The 17,573-nt window shown below is 44.1% G+C and overlaps 1 protein-coding gene across 1 annotated transcript in view; it reads right to left on the bottom strand.

Annotated features, from left to right (window-relative positions):
• Positions 1-17,573, bottom strand: part of dgkh (diacylglycerol kinase, eta) — a 70,731-nt gene that overhangs the window by 41,868 nt on the left and 11,290 nt on the right. The window contains exons 3-4 of the mRNA XM_030080681.1: positions 12,566-12,676; positions 7,630-7,710 (exon numbers count right to left, since the gene is read on the bottom strand). Of these exons, the coding sequence (XP_029936541.1) occupies positions 7,630-7,710; positions 12,566-12,676 (192 nt within the window). The remainder of the gene's footprint in view (positions 1-7,629; positions 7,711-12,565; positions 12,677-17,573) is intronic.

Genomic DNA, 17,573 nt, shown 5'->3' with positions numbered 1-17,573 from the left:
GGTACACACCTGAAGCCGTTCCCGAGGGAGAGAGGTGGCCCGGCCGGTGCAGCTGGGACAGACACCGTAACCCTCCGCTCACTAAAGTAGACTAGTCATGCTCAGCCCAAGGACAGTGAAAAGAGGTGTTGAGGTCTATGAAACCAGAGACAAAGAACAGGCACCGCAGTGGGGAAAAGGGGAAAGGAAACGTGAAAACAGTCGTCTACACTGAGTTCTTGCCCGCTCCCGCACACCCACACAGAGAGAGAGAGAGAGAGAGAGAGAGAGAGAGAGAGAGGAGGGAGAGAGAGAGAGAGGGAAGGAGAGAAATAAAGTGATAAAAAAAGAGTGATGGCCAAAGTCCTTCCCTCGCCCTCGCTTTATGTTCAGGCTAATCACATTAGCATTCTTCCTCCTTTATTATGTAACTGGAGACGACAACTCCTAAATCGGTGTGTGTGTGTGTGTGTGTGTGTGTAAGAGAGAGAACATGTATTAACATGCTTGTGCAAGTATGCAGCATTGGAGTACAGGTTTAACTCCCAAACACTTTACAATAACAGCCTTTCAGCATATATTTCGGCATATATTATTTCAGCATATGCATATATATATATATGTATGTATATATATATATATACACACACATAAATATATATATAAGCACATTTTGTCAAAAATTAATAAACAGTACAGTAATCGCAAAGATGTGTGTGTGCGTATGCATGTGTGTGTGTGTGTGTGTGTGTGTGAGTGAATGTATATGCGCTTGTATATGCATCCCTGCGGACATAAATCATGTTGTCTTCCTTGTGGGTGTATTGTGTGTGTGTGTGCATGCACGTTCACGTCTGCGTGTGTGTGTGTGTGTGTGTCTGGTACGGGCTAGTGATCGTACCGGTTGCCAGGGGAAACAAGAGCGGCTGTTTCCTAAAATAGCCCACAGGTATCCCTCGAGGGTGGAAAACCTCTTTTGATGACTGACCTCACGACTGCAGAGGTCACAAGTCAGATTAGGAAATAGATTAGGAACGTGTGTGTGTGTGTGTGTGTGTGTGTGTGTTTGCATGTAGTGATAGTCCTGATGACTGACAGGACTCCATCTGTGATCAAGTGAGGCTCTAATCACCACCTCCACCTGGAAATGATGAGAATATTTATTAATTTCATCATTAGCATTATTAGCCATTATTAGTGTGGGTGGAGAAGCAAGTAGCACAGAGCTGGTTTGATAATAAGCACATCTCATCTTTAGTCTCACACTAGTGGGCTAATCTCCCTTATTCTGCCTTGTCTCAACATATTTATACTTCATGAGACAAGAGAAACTGCACTGGAAACAAGTGGGATTATCTCATCCCACTGGAAGATTTTTTTCACTTGTTTAAAGAAAAAAAAAGATTTTAACACTCAATATGAGACTTGTTACAGCTGAATTTTTGATGTGTGTGTGTGTGTATGTGTGTGTGTGTGTGTGTGTGTCTCCATTGTATTACTTCCCAGTCCAGTCCACAACAGCAGCAGGGCTAGCTCCCATATCATTAGCTAATGTATCTGACAGACACACACGCTGACTTTCACCGCCAACAGGCTGGGACACCCGTCACTGTTTGCAGACATACACTTGCACATAAACTCACTCACACACACACACACACACACACACAGGCTTGGTGACAGTGGCGCTTACATCCTGTATCCATTGGGACCTGCAGCACAATAGAACAGGAGGTGGAGCGGAACTGTCACAGCTGCTCTACCTCTCTCTCTACAGCACACACACACACACAGACGCAGACAGACACACACACACACACACACACACGCCTACATGCACGGCTTGTGTCTGCTGTTTCCCGCAAAACACTTGATATTAGCTCAACCATAAATCACGGCGCTGATGTGCCGCTGATGCAAGTGCACAATTGGAATCTGATCTGACTTTCCCCGACATTAATTTCGGGGATTTGAAGTGGACAGTAATAACCGAGCCAATCCAATAAGCGTGAGCGAGCGAGCGAGTGAGTCAGGGAGAGAGGCGGCGTATCCCTGCAGAGCCTGTGATGAGCGAGGGGTTGGGCTGGGGCTGAGCTGAGCTCACATGGACCTCAAGGTGCTCCCCTCGCTCACTACAGCAAGACTGCCTCATCGCATATTCACACAGGCTCCCCTCGCCGGTGACGCAGAGCATGCATTCACACTCACACACACACACACATATGCACGCACACACACACACACATCCAGATCAACAGAGGACAGTTACTATGCAGACACGCACACTGCACAAAAAGAGCAGCAGGGAGGGGGTTGTCAGCTATTTGACTGGCACATAAACAGAAACATAAACCCCACACCCATTTTGAATAGCATTTTGTCCAAGCACCCCATATAAGGAGATTTTTTTTTTTTTTTCAATTAACTGATTAACTATAAATGCATGAGTGTCTACACTGCACATGTGGAGAAAACAGCATTGAACGTGAAATGATCTAGAAGTCATTCATGCACACTCTCTCGTTAGGATTGTGAAATCAATCTATTCCTCGTTACCACGGGGGGGTCCCGTTAGAGGACGCCCGCCGGTGCCCCGTCCACAGTTTGCCAAACCACTTCCACTCAGCTCAGAGCATTTACATACAGGTACATATAACACACACCCGCTGTGTGTATGTACACATCCACAGCGTGCAAACACACAGGAACATGAAGCCACACCGCCGCGCCGACGCGAGAAGCACCAACCTGCATGGAGGACGCCAGCATCACTCATCCCCGGCCGGAAAAGGACAGACAGACAGACAGACGGGCAGACAGACAGACAGACAGATAAAAGGACAGGCGGCGAGACAGACAGACAGACACAGTCAGTCAGTCAGTCAGTCACACAGGGAGACCTGGAATCACTCCGCACAGCCAAAGCCCTGCAATCCCTCCTCTGCAGTGGTCTGTCTCCCTCTCTCCCCTCTTCTCTCCCTCTCCCTCTCTCTCTCTCTCTCTCTCTCTCAATCATGCACAATCATATAAGCTATCCGATGAAGCCCGGTCTCCCCCTGTCGGTGTGTGTGTGTGAGTGTGTCTGGACTGCAGAGAGAGAGACAGAGAAAGAGAGAGAGAGAGAGAGAGAGAGAGAGAGAGAGAGAGAGAGAGAGTCTTGGTGTTTCCAGACTTCTGCAGGTGAATGCACAAATTACCGTTCAACATGTCACACTACCTTCGCCGGTGTATCTCACCGCTCCTGCCCGCCTCTTCAAGCCGGAGTCGTGTCACCTCTTGTCTTCTTTCCCTTTCCATTCCCTCTCTTTTCTTCTTCTCTGCCTCCTACTTTTTTCCCTCTATCTCCTCCTGCTAAATCATCCCTCTACCCTTCCCCAGGGAGTGTTGTGTGTGTGTGTGTGTGGGAGACAGAGTGCGTGCGTGTGTGTGTGTGTGTGTGTGTGTGTGTGCATGTGTGACAGCGTGCAGTCAGTAACGCTGTGACATCACACTAGGATTTCCTCCACCGCTCTACCTCACTGCCTCCTTCCCTCCGACATCCCACTCTGTATTTCTTCTCCCTCAAGCAGAGATGGGACATTTGAAAATCACAAAATCATAATTCTGTTATAATTCTCATCTGTAACCAAATTTAGAATGGCTTTTTTTTCGGTATTATGGCGGTATTGTTAAAATATGCTAAAAAAAAAAAAATGAAATAACTACTGATACTCACTGAGATCATTTCACCATGTTTTGTTAATTATCAGCACTATGAGCTGTAAATCATAAACTGTCAGATTAAGTAAACAACATAACCATACTACTTACGTAAATAGAACATGTTTACAATGACTTGGATGAAACATGTATTTATATTAAGGAAATACACGTCATCCAGTGTAATGGGCAAGGGGAACATGCATACACACGGCACATAAAAACACATTAAATGTGCTGTCAGCAGGTTAGACATATAAGAACAATTGACTGATTTATACTTGACACCACAAAAAACACAACTTAAAAAAAAAAAAAAAAAAAAAAAAAAAAAAACTTAAAAAAAAACTTAAAATGTGAAATGGTGTAATTAATCGCTGAATTTTTTTAGCACAGTTTATAGTAAAACCAATAATTGCCCCATCCCTAATTACTGGCTATTCCTGTAATCTTTCTTCTTCTTGCACATTTTCCATTTAGACTTCTTTCTCCCTCTTTCCAAATCCTCATGCCTTCCCTCTCTCCCCCCTTCCCTTCCCCCTGAAGGCCCGTCTCTTTCACCTCCTTCCCTTCCCTTCATCATCTCTGTGGGATGCTGCTCATGAGGACATGCTGATCTCAGCTCCGGAGCCTCGGCTTTCACTCCATTACCGCCTCGCAAGAAACACAACACAGCGTGTGCGTTCACCCCCGGAACACGTGCCCCGGCACGCATACACACCCTTGACAACTGTACACACACACATATTACAGGCACACATCTTATGAATACGGCAGCAGTCGAGTCATCCCGAGCGTGCTCAGTGAAGCGCTGAAGGCGATGCTAAGAATAGCTGCACGCTCTCCTCGGGGCCCCGTTCTCCTGCCTCCCTCCTCCTCCTCGTTTCTTATTATAGCAGCACCAGGGGAGAGGGCAGACATTTATAGAAAGGACAGGCCCCTACTCACTCCTTCCCTGTCTGTTCGCATCCTCACTGATGACACTCATGTTTACTACCCTCCACCTCCCACACACACACACACACACACACACGCTCATCCAGTCCGGCCGGTCATGCCTTCCCGAGCGTGTATCCATTCATAGCAACATCATTTGTTCTCTCCCCCACGCATCTGCCAGGAGCGGTGTGTGTGACAAAAACGATATGAGCAATGCCGGGAAAGGTCCTGATGTATCAAAATATCATCTAAATATAACTGGGCTTGGCATTTCCTAGGTGTGCAATATGCAAGGCTTTTCATTTCGCTTGAAGGATGACTCCTGTTTTCTTGTGTAACACTGATGAATCGCCGGCCGGAGCACAGGTGACACATGAATGCACGTCGTTCCTTTCACACACACACAAAAAAAAAAAAAAACTATTTCAGCCCCTGCTACAAAATGAATGTGACTCACAGGAGCAACTATGACATTTCATACAACTTGGTCAAAGCAGCTTAAATAATCACTTGTGTGTTGTTCGGAGCTAAAAACTGTCTAGTGAGCAGAGAGGCTGTCCTTCACTCAAAGGACACAAGTCAAAGTCCACACGGCCGCAAGCACCCGCCCTACTGAAGTGTCCTTGAGCACCACCCAGAATCCATACCGGCTCTGCTGTTCAGTAGCCGAGCCTTTCCTCTGATCTCCCTCTGGGGAACGGGAGCGAGAGAAAAATGAGGATATCAGTATCAGTAGCACAAAAGTGCAGACGCTCAAATTTCGCCAGTGTTAGTAAAGGCTGTTACCAGGAAACAAAACCGTGCATTCCTCTGTCATCTGATTCTTAGACAACTGTCAGGTCAAGGAACCATCACTTTAGTTAATTGAGATGCAATTCAGTGATACGGGAACACACACACACACACACACACACACAGCACCGACAGCGCCTGAGTGCAGATGAGGTCAAGTCCGTACCGCCGCTGTGTCCAAAGCATCCGCACAACCTCACTCATCCACACATCCGCTACTGAAAATGACCACAGCATTCAGTGAATACAGCTGGAAAAAGTGACGCGAAAATAACAACAACCAAATCAAGGCATGTCCGCGACTCATGATTTCCCCCGGTTGGATCAGATTCGACCATCCTGCGTGATGAATCGACTATTCTATTTTCTTTTTGTTAAATAAATACACTTTTTTGCAATCAAGTCAAATGCTTTGCCACGACTTTCAGTGTTGATCCGCTACAGTCACCGAGCAACTACAGAAACTGAAAGTCGCTCTGGGAAAAAAAAGGATCTGCGAAATGATGTCATTGCCTGTCAATCTGAATTACCACGCGGCTTTGTCCAAATAATGCAACAGGAAAATGGGACAGCACACATGCATTTTCACTTTATTGTTCACTTTATTGTGTGATTACGTAAATTGTTCTATATTCCTTGCTTATAGTGTTTATATTGCTTGTTACTATTTATTTATTATGCTTCATATTTTGCTATCCACTTTGCTGCTGTAATACTGGAAATTTCCCCACTGTGGGACTAATAAAGGAATATCTTATCTTATCTTATCTTGTCTTATCTTTTTGGTTAAATAACACTCTTGCAACTTAATTCTTTACTTTTTAAACATATGATTTAAACAATAAAATTATTACACACCTGAGACCCGTGTAGGCCAAAATGTGTGGTCTCTATCAGCTTTTTCTTGCAGGTCTGAGGGGCCGTAGTTTTGTACTGAACTCTACAGGAACGTGACAGGTGTCAGTGTGTCGGTGTGTGTTGCTGCCTCTCGCTTTGATCGTCAAGTGGCATCCTAGCAAAATAAATAGGCCTAAAATACAAAAATCTGAGTGGAACGAGGAGGTCAGTATCAGCCACGTGGACCAAAAAAACAGTTTGTAACCTTTTATAAGTTCTGTGGTTTGTTGTGGCGACTGCAACTGTGTGTCTTGTTACTTAAATCACTCAATCATCTCACCCGGCGACCGCACAACAGGAAGTGCTTGCGTTCGGTGAGAGAGGGAAGCAAATGTAAGAGAAAAAGAAAAGAAAAATGTTAAATATGTGTTAAACATAAATTCTTATTTGTTCAAATAATCACTTTGTTTTTCATCCAGTCAGTGTTACTGGTGGATTCCTGATGAACGCTGAGGATAAAGACTTTTATTTTCATTTTTAGTTTTAAGGAAAACATTTTGATACTTTTATTTGTGCTGCTTAATTATTTCTCCTTACTTTTACATCATATAAGAATGGCTGGGAAAGGTACTTATTTTTGAACTGTACGTTATCACATTTTATACACACCTATACAGACATATAGACCCTCAATACTGCATCCACAAAAGCCTACAAATCACAAGGAAAGTTAGACAGGATGGCTCGGACCTTTGCTGCGAGCAACTTTGCGTAACCGTACCTCCTACAATTTTAATTGAAACAGCCACCCCTGGCCTAGATGCTTCAATGCACCATCAATCACTGAAGTTTTCAAGTCGATATATCAAATTACGTATTCCAGCTGGAAGTTGCAAGCCACGCAGAGTATTTTACAACGCACGCATTTATGCTGCATATTTGGAGCTCGTACGGGCCCGGGATGTGAATACATTTCCAGTCATCCCAAATACTGCACAAATATCATTTACACCTTCGGAGCCTGGATGTCTTAGTGTAGCTTAGTGAGGTTCAGCATGGTCGGCACTGTCCGTCAGGGTCGACACTCCACAGGGGCTGACACACTACGTGATGCTCGGTCTCGCTGCGTAACACGTGTTCCCGCCTATGTCCCCCGCCAACCTCCTTTTTTTTCATGTGCATGCGAGCTGTGGAGTCACTGGCGAACATATCTGTATGTTAGACATTGAATATGGTGGATAGCTTTGTATTTATCTTTTTTACTGTGCTGTTTTTTGTTGTGATATGGATCCCCTGGGTCTGAAATAAAGGAATAACTAACTAACTAACTAACTAACTAACGTGTGTGCATGCATAGTAAAAAAACCCACATTGGACACTCACCGTGAAGCTGTTGTTCACATTCTTCGTGCTGGACTCTGCAACACTGGCATCTGACAGGTCCACTTCGTCAAAGATAAGGGACTGCAGGGCGAGAACGAAAGGGGAAGAACAGAGAGGGGAGAAAGGAGGGAAGGCACACAAGAGAGGAACCGAGTGAGCAATCGGCCGAATATTTTCAACAGAGGAAGGAACTTAGCTTAGTCTTGTGCACTAGAACATGTAGGGAGGGGTGATGGGCTGAGAGAAATGTCCCGTCATGGCCAGAGCAAAGCAGATCTGCATGGAGAGCTGAAACTTATCGACTTAGGATGAATCCTAGGGTAAGGGTCAGTCTACGGCCAGGGGGAAAATGGTGAAATTTGAACCACTGGTTAATTATAATTACATTTTCTGGAAATAATAAAAAAAACAAACAAACTGGCCCACACCCTAGTCCTATTTACATGTACTTACAGTCTATTACAGGGAGCAACAAGCATAATATAAAAGCACATCTTTCAAAATACTGTATAGGGGGGGACATTTCCTCTGAATGACGATGATCCGCGCCCTCTGATTTTCTAAAGAGCAGGAAATGTAGGGTTTAAAAATAAAGGAAACATCAGATACAAGTTTCTCTCACACTCGAGTCGTGCTCTGGCCGTGGCTTTGTTCCATCCATGGCCTAGAGGGCAAGGCGAATGCCAAACACAGCTAACTTTGGTTGATGGGGTGGAAAAAAAAAAAAAAAAAAAAAAAAAACACCTACACTGAGAAAATCTCCACTCGCAGCCGCTTAACTGGAGTCATATCAGGTTAATGAGGAAGATCTGGAGTCATAGCTGGCGTCAACCAGCTTGAGCACTCGTGCCTTGCGATACTGGAAGACACTACCACCAGTAAGATCATGAGGGGGAGAAGCTTATCCCTCAGAAATGCTATGGTCAAGAGTCTTCATCTTCAAGGTAACTCAATTTATTCCATTCCCAGGAAATGCACTTCTCCACAATACAGCAACACTGCAAGCCTACAGTATATTGTTGATTTATGAGTGTTTCCTTTGTTTTTTTATGTTTTACACACAGCACCATATAATGTGAATGATATGGCAGTTAATGTTATAGTTTTCCTTGAATTTCCTTAAGGTCCAGGGCTAAACCCCCCAACTGATGCAGCAAGCAGACAGACAGAGACGGCAAACAGGAACATGATATCCTAACAGAGCTCGGCCGGTGACATCAGTGTGAGGCATGCAGCTGAGCTCTTAAAGGGCCGTGGGCCAAAAACCAATGCTGTCAAAGGAATGCCCTTTGTGTGTGTGTGTGTGTGTGTGTGTTTGTTGGAGAAGGGGCCTGCTGCAGCTGTCAGAGGGAATGCCCAGTTTATGACGCTCTTCCAGGCCTGGTTGGAGAGCGACACTGGCCAGCGTCTGTGAGTGTGTGTGTGTGTGTGTGCGTTTGAAGCATGTGTCTCAGCGCTTGTGCATGTGCCAGGAAGTGTGTGAGCCTGTGTGTGTGGGTGGGTAGGCCAAGGGGGCATGACAGAATGTGAGTGGCATGCCAATATAAACACTATCCCCCTGTTCCAGTGCTCTTGGCTGCTACGCCATCACTGGCATCTTGTGTGTGTGCGTGTATATGTGTGTGCGTGTGTGTTTTAGTGATTGTGAGACACACTGCTTCCCAGTTTCTCCTTATGACTAACTGTTAACACACTCTTTCTCCGTCTCTCTCACTCACGACACCACCAAATGCTCACACACACACACTTGCATTTGTGTGAGCGCACCCCGACAGTCGTGACAGAAGCTGTATTGAAAGCTGACAGTGAATGGTGGACAGAGGCGAGTGTCCAGGCCCAGTATCGCCCATACAGCTGCAGAGCTAAGCTCTGAGGATGCATCTCAGTGACCTGAACGAGCCACTTCTCCTGCTGCACCTCCTCCACTCCTTCTCTCCTCTCTTGTTATCCTACTTTCCACACCTGGCCATTCACTCACTACAGGCTTTTAAAAATACTCCATGTCTCAAGGAGCAATATCCAAGAAAAATGGAATATTGTATATGCATGACTAAGCTTTTTTTTTTTTTTTTTTTTTTTTTTTTTTTTCATTTTTTCCAGGCCATTCGGTGTCCTCAAACAACCTGAACACAACGTTTACTAGGAGAGAGGGAAAAATGTGGCAGCAAAATGGCCGTACATGGAAGCTGTGCCATCGGGAGGAAAGGGAAAAGCAGAGGAGAGGAGGTTAGGAGAAAAAAAATAAAACTAACTGGACCGCTGAGATGTAGCCTCTGTGATGGATCAATGTGGAGGTCAGGCTTCTTAAGCGGAGGGCAGCACAGCCAGCAGGGCCACCTGGGAGATGCCAGTGAGGGCGAGCATGTAAGGAATGGGCTTGGGTGGCCAGCACTTATCTATGGAGGCTCGTGTCACCGTCCGGCAATGACAGAAAGGACTTTTATCAATTACAATCTGCTAATGCCAACCATGAAACAAGAACACGTTTTCTTGTATTGATATCGCTTCATTTGACTTATTTTCTTTGTCCTTTCAGCACGGCCGTCTGGAGACTTTCCTCTACAGGGGAAGGGCAACCAACACACGCAGCGCACAGTATTACGTGACCGAATGTGATGCACACTAAGGTTATGTTGCCCGACCCGGGACTGTACCTACTGTGCATTTATGTCATATGGGGGACAAATGAGTTCTGGAGCCGGAAAAAAAAAAAACAGCTTTCATCCCACCACTTAGTTTTAATTATCAGTGGTAAACTTTGAATTGGTTGACAGATCTTTACTTCTTGTCAACACGTCCTAAATATAGCTTCTCCATAGAAATTGAATTGAGGAGAACTGTCACGGTTCATGGCAAGCTTGTGTGTTTTTGGCCGGTTTTCTTGCCAAGGCAACAGTTATATGCATTAACTGGTGTTGCTGCATCAGCGGAAGAGTTGGTTCATGAATCATGAGGTGAAGGCAGAGAGCCGGCCTGAGCTCCAGGCTGAGCCGCCTGACGGAGGGCCAACATACGGCACAGAGCAATTCAGAAAATAACCTCAAATATAAAAGAGGGTTTTGAGAGTAGGTTTAGCTTTATTTGATTATTATGTTGGCAGCTTTGACCTCACTTTATTTAACGAATTAAACCATAACACAGCTAACCAGGATTGGCTGACATCACAACAACAGTTAAGTGTCTTTCTGCTGCACTGCAAAAACTCAAAATCTTACCAAGATTATTTGTCTTATTTCAAGTCAAAAATGTCTTATTTCTAGTCAAAATATCTCATTACACTTAAAATAAGACAGGATCACCTCAGAAGTAACTTGTTTTTAGACAATTTTCACTTGTTTCAAGTGAAAATTTGCTTGTTTCATAGGCAAAATTTGTTTCTTGTTTCTAGCTAATTTTCGCTTATTTCAAGTGAATTTTCACTTTTTCCACTGGCAAATTTTGCCAATGAAACAAGCAAATTTTCACTTGAAACAAGTTGGCAAAATTTGCCAGTGGAAAAAGTGAAAATTCACTTGAAATAAGAGACAATTGTCTAAAAACAAGTTACTTCTGAGGTGATCATGTCTTATTTTAAGTGTAATGAGATATTTTGACTAGGAATAAGACATTTTTGACTTGAAATAAGACAAATAATCTTCTTTAGATTTTGAGTTTTTGCAGTGTGCAGTTTGGTTAAGTGCCGATTCATCGCAGCCGTACAACATCACAAATGCCCGGATGCTTGCTGTGTCATGATAGAGCTGTGCGTAAAGATATTCAATCAGTTCGCCATAGATGGTGGCGAGTGGGCCCATAGGCAACAGTGGAATCTCCTATACAATGACCATTCTCCTCAATTCCATTTCTACAGCTTTTCACACTGTGCTAATAAAAAAAAAAAAGTATATTACGTTATTTTGCACCTCATCTCTAAAACCTGAGACCTTCAGCGTGAGGTGATTTTAAGTGTTATGAGTCAGCAAACGCTCCAGATGGCCCCGTCCTGTCACCCCCCCCCCCCCCCCACCACCACCACCCATATGGCATGAATGCAGCGCTAACGTATGGAGGTGAGTAGGTTAAGGACGGGGGGGGGCAGCGGGGGGAGGGGAGGGTGGAGCTGTTCTGGTGGTCGGGCCCCTGGCTGTGCTGTGCTGACCCGGATTGTCATTAGGCCTTCCTCAGATCCGCTGGCACCCAGGGGTGGGGGGGAGTGCCGTGGGCCCGTCCAGCACACGGACAGGACCCGCCAGCACACTCGACTCCTGGACACCCTGCGCAGTGCCCGCTCCTGCCAGCGCGCCAGGGCACTGCCAGACTAGTGCACACACACACACACACACACACATATATATACACACATATTCCACACCAGGGAGGTTAGGTTAGAATCAAAGCGGGTTAAGAGATGTAAACAAAATAGTTAAACTTTAAAGGTTAAAGACAGACATAAGGGGAGGCAGAGACGGTTTTGCTGTAAGGAATCCAAGATGATGGTAAACCAGCTTCAGGGTTTATGGGAGTGAAATAAAGGATCTGAGAGGGTTTGATGGGCCAGGAAGTGATTTTAATGTCCGTGATATAAAGATGGGGAAAGTTGGCAGGGAGAGACCGAGCTGTGAAATTTTAGTGGCCCAGAGGTATCGGGCTAAGAGGAAGAGGTGCAGTAGAGGGATTACATTTAAGGCTGTGCGCTCGCCTCCTAAACTGCAAAAGCCTTTTTCTCCAGACACTGAGGCTGGCCATGTGTGCGACTGTGTGGTCGGGAAGGGAAGACTCTATCAGCTGGTGTGAAGGTCAATAGGACGTGATGGGTTGAAAGATAGAGCTTTTCCGTCTAAAATAAGCCAGTTCACACATACGCAGAAGACTTGGGAGCGTTTGAGATGCTACCTTTGACTGTGTATGTGTGTGTGTGCGAGTGTGTTTTGTCCCATGCAGATGCACGGTCACCCACCTTGGCATCTTTGGCGTAGTAGAGAGTTCGCCCTCTCAGTTTGAAATAGCGCTTTTTCCACCTCTGGAAGGAGCTGGTCTGTTTTAGCAACAATCCTTCCTTTATACTCGTCTGGAGGGAAAAAAGAGAGAGTAAAATGTTAAAAAAAAAAAATGTTTATGAGACTGCAGAACGGTTACATCCAAAACTGTCACAAAGCCCCGATAGCTCACACCGCGTCTCACTCTCGGGCGCTGAACACCCTCCTGCACCCTCTTATCTACAGGAAACTGTCAAGATAAAAATGTGCGTGCACATGCGTGTGTTTATGCATGCGTGTCTCCGTGTGTGTGTGTGTGTCAGTGAGTGTGTGCGTGTGTGTGTCTGCATCCGAATCCGAGCGCCAATTTTACGCATGGCAGCCGAGGGATAGGCCAAACATTGGAGAAGAAAGGAAAGCCATTACACACACCATCCCTCACTTCTCTGAAGCGCTATAAACACACATCACTCACACTGAACCCCTTCCCCTGAGGCCAGAGAGTGAGAGAGAGAGAGAGAGAGAGAGAGAGACAGAGAGAGAGAGGAAGGGGCAGCGTCCCATTGACTGCCTGCGCTGCCTCGGCCATCTGTTGAGCTCGGAGGAATTTGGCGGTTTCAAACATTTTAACCCTTCTGACTAAATACGCATCTGTCTTCCACTCTGCAAGTTTGACAAGCTTTAAAGAGACTCTTGGTGCCGCGAAAATAGACTCGGTGATGAATTGTTCCACACTGCCAGCCACATTTCACGGGGACTTTTTAAACGCAGAGCAATACAGTGTAAGGAGGACGGGGAAGAGAGACACGGGGTGAGACACAGGGCTGATAAGGGAACAGATGGGGAGGTGAAAATGGAAAGGGAGATGCAAAAAAAAAAAAAGATGAATGATGAGAGACAGACAGAGAGAGAACAGCAGTGGCATTCAATGACTTTTCTATGACTCCTTAATAAATTGTAGTTGAATTTCCATGACCAAAAGAAACTATATTTGCCACTGAAAAGCTGCGTTTTAACATTATATACGTTTTGAATGTCAGTCTACATTTTAAATGTATGTAATGTAACTGTATGTGAGGCTATTCACAACAAATGAGTGACACATAGACCTAGATCATTTTTTTTATTTCTATTTTTTTTTTTTTTTTTTCCATTTTTTAAATTCCAGTCCTAGCTGAAACAACAAAATCTGTAAGTGGTTTGACCAAAATGTGTGCATGGTATTTACTTGCCAAGGTCAAATAAGTTATTTTCAAGTTACTTCACCTGACTGAGAAGAAATGATGCATGAACACACACGCGACAGAAATCCTACAGCGCTGCCACAACGGCTCCACCCTCTGTTATTTCTTCTTAACTTTTATGTGGCTTCAGTTCCATGATTTTTTCCTCATAATGTTTATAAAATCCAGCATTCCATAACTTTTCCAGGATCTGGGAAATGTATTTTCAAATTGACTGTATCTTTTTTCTTCACCATATGATCCCTGAGAGAGAGAGAAGATAAAGGTCATCCTTTCTCCTTTACAATCAGAGTCTGTGTCACCATAGATCAAATCAGCTCACCATATCTGACAGAATGCACACACACACACACACACATCATCATCACCATCATCATTATCATCACCACCGTCATTACGCACCAAAACACACAAACATGGGACAGACAGCGCAAATACAGTGAGACTCGAGAGAGTGGATGTGGAAAAGATTGGACACACACAAACACAAATGCTGGGTGGAAGAACTTCTCTCTGGGTACACAGAGGCGAGGTGGGGCACACACACACACAAACACACGCACACATACACACTTACACACAGGGGTTATTTATAGCAGAGGAAGGCTGCTCTCTGAGGGGAGAATTACAAACAGAGACAGGCCTGGAATTGACATCCTGCCCACCAGCTGTGTCAACTTAAACACAGTGAACACTGCTGCAGCACACACACACACACACACACTGGCATGTCACATTGGATGGGGTGAATACATACAAAGTCGTGAACACACACTGCGCACACACATTGCTCTCTCTGATAGTTATCACATAGCGGCGAGATCAAACGGCATATTAAACTAAAGAGAGCTTCATGCGCTGAGACTGAAGATTACGTTGAAAAAACAAACTCGTTGTCAGTTTCTTCAGCTTTGCTTCGCTCCGGCGGCCCTTTGCACGCACCGCAGCGATGGTTCTCGAAGCGGGGTGTGGGACGCTTCGGGCTTAGTTCCTCAGCAAAATGAGTAATAGTTTAATTTCAACACCGCTGAATTTCACTGGAAACTCTCCGTATAAATACATGATAATTTGATAATGAATCAACATGAGCAACATCCTCCCATATTAGAGTTTGTAACAGAGCCCTGAAGCCCCGGAGCATGCCATTACCAGCTTGCATAACTTCATTAGAAGCGCTTGGTCGAAACACTTGTGAGGCATGCTGACAAAATGACAGAGGGGGATTCAGGGAGAGAGAGAAAAGACACTCGGGCTGGGGCGAAATGGACAAAATCAAATGTCACTGTATTTTTGACTGAATACTTCGATATTGACCTTGTACGGATGACTACTAGTGCTTTCATAAAATATTTACACAATGAGATTTTTGATACCATTGGACAGTTTTGTGAAAATCCTCAAGGATAAGGAACTTGATAGCATACGGGACTGCCACTGCTTTTTAAACTATGATTCTACTTGATTTTACCTGTGTGTATGATTTTGTCTGAATGATTGTAATTGTGTAATCGGCTGCCTCTTGGCCAGGTCGCTTTTGTAAAAGAGATTCTTTATCTCAACAAACTTATCTGGTTAAATAAAGGTCTTAAAAAAAATAAAAAATAAAAAAATAAAAAAAAAAAATAAACAGTCATTAGTGATGTGGATATGATGACCAAGCAGGTCGAGGCAAATAACAGAACATCTAAAACAGTTAGAGTTCAGAAAAAATGTATCCTTTTACTGTAATGCAGCCTTTAAGACCATGAAAAGACATCACTTATGTCATATCACATTACAATATCCAAACTCCCAATATGATATCCAGTCTTATATCACAATATCAATATAATATCTGTATAGAGTGATTCCACAAGCAGTGAACTTCGACAACACTGCAAAAACTCAAAATCTTACCAAGATTATTTGTCTTATTTCAAGTCAAAAATGTCTTTTTACTAGTCAAAATATCTCATTACACTTAAACTAAGACATGATCACCTCAGAAGTAACTTGTTTTTAGACAATTGTCTCTTGTTTCAAGTGAAAATTTGCTTGAAACAAGTGAAAATTTGCTTGTTTCATTGGCAAAATTTGTTTCTTGTTTCTAGCTAATTTTCACTTATTTCAAGTGAATTTTCACTTTTTCCACTGGCAAATTTTGCCAATGAAACAAGCAAATTTTCACTTGTTTCAAGTGAATTTTCATTTGAAACAAGTGACAATTGTCTAAAAACAATTTACTTCTGAGGTGATCATGTCTTATTTTAAGTGTAACGAGATTTTTTGACTAGAAATGAGACATTTTTGACTTGAAATAAGACAAATAATCTTGGTAAGATTTTGCGTTTTGCAGTGAATAGCCAACATGTGTTTCAATACCACAGCAAAAACAGAAATCTGATTCGGTACACACCCCTGTATTTCAAAACCGTGCATGACACTAACAAGTAAACAGAAACTTAATGTGTTTCAGGTATTCAAATATGCAGCCTATGCTGTATTACAGTAAAAGCAATGAGTTACACCCTGTAGCTTTCAAGTACCGAGGCTACAGGCCAAATGTATGAAATGTATGAAATGTCCTCTACCCTGTATGATTATGTGTTCTCATTTTGATTTGCAGTCTCAAGTTGCGTCAGTTACTACTGATACTAAAAATACCGGTATTGTCTACAAAAATTTGGTCTCTCCTGGGAATAGGGATTCTTGCGACATCTCTATTGACAAATAACAAAGGGGAACTGAGGGGGGGGGATAAAGAGACAGAGGCAAAGAATGAGTAACAAGTGAGGAAATGTGAGCAAAAAGAGAAGCAAACGACACACGCACATTCACACACACCAGTTCTCCTGTGGAGGCCAAGTCCAGTGAATCCACTGAAGCGGCTGTCTGCGCGGTGCAGATGTTAATTCCCCGCTTCCTTTTACGTAGGTACTGTCTGAAGACCAAATTCCAGTGGTGGATTAAGGTGAAATACCTCAGTCCCGACTGCCCTATAAGGCCTCAGCAGCTCGCCTGCGACCACAATCAAAGGGGGGATTGAAATACCCAGGGACAGGCACGGCAAATGAGATCATCCCCTTGTTTGGACCTACCAGGCCACCGTAGGGCTGTGGGGGTACAAGGAGGTTGCGTTGAGGGATTTCCTCTCTAGTTTGCCGAGCATTTTCACAGCGTGTTTGGTTTCCAAAAGTGTGAAATGAGAGCAGAAAGAGAAGCGTTTGGAATCTGTAGTTTCGACTTCTCCTTTCAAAACGCTCAGACGTGCGTGCAAAGAGCTCGCACTTACACATGTATAGGTTATCCAATCCGCTGTTGGGACCGCTAATCCAATCAGAGGCGGCCTGAAACGAAAGCGTCATGAAGGCCTCATGACTGACTGAAAGGGGGCATTTTGTACACACACACACACACACACACACACAGAGCGGTTAAAGCATACTGTAAGCTGGGAATCTGACTCATTGTACCCACAGGAATGTTTCTACATAGACCATGAGTTGTACCAGTACTGACACCAGCAAGTAAACATAATAGACTATTTTTATCATCATGAAAACACACTGTGCCCGACAATGCCTGTTTTAGTACAGTCCATGCTCCAACTGGACACATGAAAGCGGTGCTGCTGTATATCAACAATAGTCTACCTAGGGATCCTTTTCCCTGTAAAAAGCATTGGGACTGTATTCAGCTGACAGCCGGTTGTGAATGAGCATATATGTTCTCTCCTGCACGGATCAAAGTTAGAAAAGTGTATTCT

The sequence above is a fragment of the Myripristis murdjan genome, chromosome 21 (assembly GCF_902150065.1).
Source record: "Myripristis murdjan chromosome 21, fMyrMur1.1, whole genome shotgun sequence".
NCBI lineage: Eukaryota > Metazoa > Chordata > Actinopteri > Holocentriformes > Holocentridae > Myripristis > Myripristis murdjan.
This window is presented reverse-complemented; position numbering and strand designations above follow the sequence as displayed.